The following is a 5330-nucleotide window of genomic DNA, read 5'->3' on the forward strand; positions in this document are numbered from 1 at the left end:
CTTTCTCAAAATGAATTTTCTAGGCCATCAACTTCAAATGGCTTAGAATACAAACCGGATGAATGTGAGGCGTTTTCTAGGCTATTCAGCATACTGGCCTAACTGTCTCAAAATGAATTTTCTAGGCCACCATGTCCATGTTGAAATGACCTAAAAACCTGATGCGTTTTTTAGGCAATTTCAACATGGTGGCCTAACTTTCCGAAAGTGATTTTTCTAGGCCACTATGCTTAAATGGGCACTAAACCCCTCAAAAAACTTCAAAAAAGCGCATGGAAACCAACATTTTGGGCTTCCTTCTACCGTTTCAGACCCATTTTAACATGCTGGCCTAACTTTTTCAAGTCGATTTTTCTAGGCCATTATGTTAAAATGACCTAAAAATGAGGCTGACCTGCATCTGGTGTGATTTCTAGGCCATTTAGAATAAAAGTTGGGCCAACAGGCTAAAATGGCTGATTTTCCGCGTATTTTCTCGCTGATTTTTAGCTGAATTTCAGCTAATTTGGCCTAGAAAAATCATTTTGAGAAAGTTAGGCCATAACTAGCCAACTTTTTGGCTGAAAATCTCTGAAAATTTGGCTAAAATATTGGCAAATCGCAGCAACTGTTTAAAGGAACGAACGGAGATGAGTGAAAAGAGGAAGGCGTATGAGCAACGAGTGGCCGAGCTGTGTGCATCCTACGAAGTCTATAAGGACGTGCAGAGGAAAGTGGCAGAAGGCGAGCAGTTCTATCGACAACTCATGGCGAGGTGTGATCAGTTTGCGATACCCGTGCATGCCATGGAGGAACAGTGTGAGTGTTGCTTTTTGATGGCTCAAAATTGGCTGAAAATTGGCTTAAAATTGGCTCAAAAGCGTTTAAATTGGCCCTAGATGGGCCTAAGCATGGCCTAGACGAGCCTGAGGAGGCCTTGAATCAGAAATGACCTAAAAAGTGCTGCCCCAATTTATACCCAAAAATAGCTAGACCGGGTTACTGTAGAGCAAGGGGCGTGCGGAGCCAAATGACCTAGTTTTCCAAAAGTGGGCGGAGCTAGACCCCCTTGTCTTGTAGATGTGGGCGGAGCCAAATAACCTAGATTTCCAAAAGTGGGAGGAGCCTACCGTGGCACTTGAAGACGGCGGAGCTTCAGAAGCCAAGGGATACGGTTGCCGATTGTGCCTAAAAGTGGGCGGAGCCTGAGCGGGTCCCTATTGATGATAGGGGGCGGCGCTTGTTGACCTAGAAGAAAGGGGCGGGGCCTAAGTTGATCTAGATTTCCAAAAGCGGGGGGCGGAGCTGAAACTCCTTGAGCCGGGGATGAGTTCTATCTAAAAAAGGGGCGGGGCTTGAGTGGGCGGAGCCTACGACCTAATTTCCCAAACACCCGAAAATATCGATTTTTTGCAGACCGCGAAGAGATGGACAAGAAGGAGAAGGCGAAAAAAGAGGCGGAACACCATATGCGCCAACTTCGAATGTCTCGTGACGCTCAAAATGCTCTGATGGACTTTGGTGGGGGCGGAGCTTCGAGCTATGTGGGCGGAGCCAATCCACCGATACCACGTGGCGGAGGAGGAGGAGCTGGACCCCGTTTGGGAGACTTTATGGACAGCTATCGAGCCCGAAAACACAACCAGACGCCTCAAAATGTGGATACTGTAGACCAGGCACCCCCATCGCCCACGCCAAGCAGTATTTGTGATTTTCCAGTGGCTCAGAGATCGAAATTCGGACCAGCTAGCCCAAGCTCCGCCCACTTTAGACCAGGATCACCTTTCGGTCCTAGCGGCGGCCCTCAAATGCCCCCTTCTGGACCACCCGGACCACGGTATCAATACTCGCCGGCGCAGGCTCCGCCCACTGGATACGCCCAACAACCGTACCCCTTGCCACCTGGAGCTCCGCCCTCTTCCTATCAAGTGCCACGACAGCAGGCTCCGCCCACTTATCCAGGAGGACAACAAGCGCCGCCCACGCAGGCCTCGCCCACTCCGTATGGGCAGGCTCCGCCCACGCAGGCCCCGCCCACTCCGTATGGACAGGCTCCGCCCCTTCATTACGGTCCATCGCCGGTGCAACAAGGAGGTGGCTATCAGGCTCCGCCCACTGTTGGGAATCTAGGTCAGCAAGTTCCGCCCCCTTCCAGTTATCCAGGATACGAATCAGGACCACAAGCCCCGCCCACGTCTCAACAGGCTCCGCCCTCTTCTGGATATCCAGGATATAGCCCATCGCCGGTCCAAGGAGGTCCGGCTCCGCCCACTTTCCAAAACCAACAGGCTCCGCCCCCTTCTGGATATTCGGGTTATGCACCATCCCCAATTCAAAGGCAGCAAGCTCCGCCCACAAATCCATCGACTCCGGCGTCTGGGTTCCAAGCTCCGCCCACTTTTGGGAATCAGGCTTCGCCCCCTTCTGGATATTCGGGTTATGCACCATCACCAGTTCAAGATCAGCAAGCTCCGCACACTCAACAGGCCCCACCCCCTTCTGGATATAACCCATCACCGATTCCAGGAAGGTCAGCTCCGCCCACTTTTGGGAATCTAGGTCATCAGGCTCCGCCCCCTTTCCAAAACCAACAGGCTCCGCCCACTTTCCAAAATCAGGCGGCTCAGTTCAGACAAGGTCCGCCCGCAAATCCCTTCACCCCAGGATCTGGATTTCAAGCTCCGCTCCCTCCGCAATACCCATCCTATCAACAAGCTCCGCCCCCTGCCCAGCCAACCTACCAACACGCACCACAAGCCACGCCCATCTCGGCTCCGCCCCCTTCGACTACAGTACACCAACATGTGGCCGGAGCAGCTACAGTAACCCCGGCTACTACTACAAAATTTCAACCGACAGCCGGCGCTCCATCGCCATGGCACGCGACGCCGGTTGAGCTGAAAGTGAGTGGGTCTTTGTTAAATATGAGCAATGGCCTAAAAATTGGATTTTTGAGCTTAGGGAGGCCTGAAACATGCCTGAAAAGCCTAAAAATCCCATTTTCCAGACGCCATGGGCCACCCAACCGCAATATCACGCCCCGACGACGACGTCAACGGCTTCTGGAGCTCCAGGAGCACCTCAGACTTCGAGCAACGTGGATTTGCTCAGTGATCTACTTGGAGACTTCAATATGACACCATCCATTCAACCAACGATGCCAGCGGTTCAGAATCAGCAACGTGCGTTTTTTTTTTGGCTGAAAATCACTAAAAATGGGCTTAAATCGGCCTCAAATAGCTTAGAAATGGCTTAAATCGACCTAAAATAGACTTAAATAGACCTTAATTGACCTGATATAGGCCTAGCTTGAATCGGTTTAAAATACGCTTTCATCGGTCTGATCCAGGCTTAAATAGACCTAAATTAAGCCTCAAACGGCCTAAAATAGGCTTTAAGTGACCAGAAAAGGCCTAGATTGATTTACCTAAAATAGTCAGAATCGACCTGATTCAAGCCTAAAAATGGGCCTAAATTGACCTAAAATCGGCCTGAAATAGGCTTGATACAGGCCCCTTGATATAGACTTAAATTAAGTCTGAAACGATCTGAAAATGCTTTCGGTCAGATACACAAGCTTAAGATCTGCCTTAAATCTAGTCTAGTATAAGCCTAAACTAGGCCTAGAATCAGCCTGGATTGACATGAGTGAGGCATGAATTGACCTAAAACCAGCCTTAATTAGGCCTTTCTTAACCTGAAACAGGCCTGAATTAGCCTTAAATAGCCTAAAATCAGCGAAGAATCCACCTAACTTGACATAGATCAGTTAATCTAAATTAGGTCTAAATTGACCTTGAACAGGCCTAAAATCTAATAAAATACGCCTGAATCAGCCTGAATCAGCCTTAAATTGCCTAAATTTGCCCAAGCAATTCCCTCAATCATGCCCAATCGATTTTCAGACTTCCAACAGCAGCAGCAGCAGCAGCAGCAACAATCTCAAGCTCCGCCCCCTTTCCCCCAAGCTCCGCCCACTCAGATCGCATCGAATCAATCATCGGTTTTTCAATCGGCTCCCCATCCAACCGAACTACCGTCGTCATCTAAGCTAGCGTTCGTCCGTCCCGCCGCAGCCGTTCAACCGATGCCCCAGAATCCACAACAACAACAACAGACTACAGTAATCCCAGATTTGGCTCAGATTGCTCAGCAGAATGCGAACAGTGCGTTGGAAACGCCGGTAGGTTGGGAATTTGGGGCTGAAAATGGTCTTAAATTGGGCTAATCTAGGCCAAAATTGGCTGAAAAAGACTGAAAATACCCACTAAAATCGCTTAAAATCGCTGAAATCTACCAATTTGTGTTCAGATTCTCATCAAAGGAGAATCCACAAGCATCACTGAACTGTCGGACCCGTCGAAATTCGAATTGGGCCAAGGAAATGTGCAAAAGCTGGAGAAACGAATGCTCCATCAGAGTTTTAGGTAAGAAATCGGCTGAAATTGATAGAAAATGGCCCTGAATTTATGCTTGAAATAGGCCTAAAATAAGCTTAAAGTAGGCCTAAAATAGGCCTAAATTAGGCCTAAATTAGGCTAGAAATTTGCTCGAAATAGGCCTGAAAGTGGCTTAAAGTAGCCTAAAATAGGCCTAAAAGTAGGCTTAAAAATAGTCCTGAAATATACTTAAAATAGCTTAAGATGGATTAAAATGGGCTCAAAATAGGCTTAAAATAGCCTAATTTAGGCTTAAACTAAGCTTAAAATTATTAGTAAAATAGCCTAGAAATATGCTTGAAATAGGCTTAAAATAGGCCTGAAATACGTTTAACATGGTCTGAAATAGGCTCAAAATGGCTTTAAATGGTTCAGAAATGGCTTAAAATATGCTGCTTCAAATAGGATTAAAATGGCTTAAAATAGGCTAAAATAGGTTGAAATAGGCCTTAAATAGCTTAAGGAGGCTCAAAATGGCTTAAAGAAGCTTAAAATAGCTTAAAATAGACCTAAAACAAACTTAAAGTGGCTTAAAATAGGCTTAAAATGGCTTAGAATAGGCCTAAAATAGCTTGAGATGGCTCAAAATGGCTTAAAATAAGCCTAGAATGGCTTGAAATGGCTTAAAATAGGTCTAAAATGACATGAAATAGGTCTAAAATCCGCCTAAAATGGGCCCTAATTGACCTAAAAATGCCTATTTTTCGTTTCAGAACCAACGGACCACCACCACCACTCAACCCATCCGACCCACTGAATCAAATCGACGCATTCGGCAGTTTTAAATGATTTTCGTGTCTTTATTGTATAAAAAAATCTGAAACAAAAAATGCTGAAAATTCGACTTTTGACCCGATTTTTCGCAACTTTTCCCCCTTATCAATAGTCTTATCAATGTAATTTACTGATGAT

General features: G+C 46.7%; 1 protein-coding gene across 1 annotated transcript in view; it reads left to right on the top strand.

Annotated features, from left to right (window-relative positions):
* Cbr-ego-2 overlaps window positions 1-5207 on the top strand; it is a gene marked incomplete at both ends in the record, with an annotated part of 14497 nt that extends 9290 nt beyond the window's left edge. Inside the window, 6 exons of the mRNA XM_045241489.1 lie at window positions 618-798; window positions 1396-2882; window positions 2966-3161; window positions 3885-4162; window positions 4291-4406; window positions 5132-5207. Of these exons, the coding sequence (XP_045092660.1) occupies window positions 618-798; window positions 1396-2882; window positions 2966-3161; window positions 3885-4162; window positions 4291-4406; window positions 5132-5207 (2334 nt within the window). The remainder of the gene's footprint in view (window positions 1-617; window positions 799-1395; window positions 2883-2965; window positions 3162-3884; window positions 4163-4290; window positions 4407-5131) is intronic.
* Between the last annotated feature and the right edge of the window lie 123 nt (window positions 5208-5330).

This window comes from Caenorhabditis briggsae (assembly GCF_000004555.2).
Source record: "Caenorhabditis briggsae complete genome, chrI, whole genome shotgun sequence".
NCBI classification, from domain to species: domain Eukaryota; kingdom Metazoa; phylum Nematoda; class Chromadorea; order Rhabditida; family Rhabditidae; genus Caenorhabditis; species Caenorhabditis briggsae.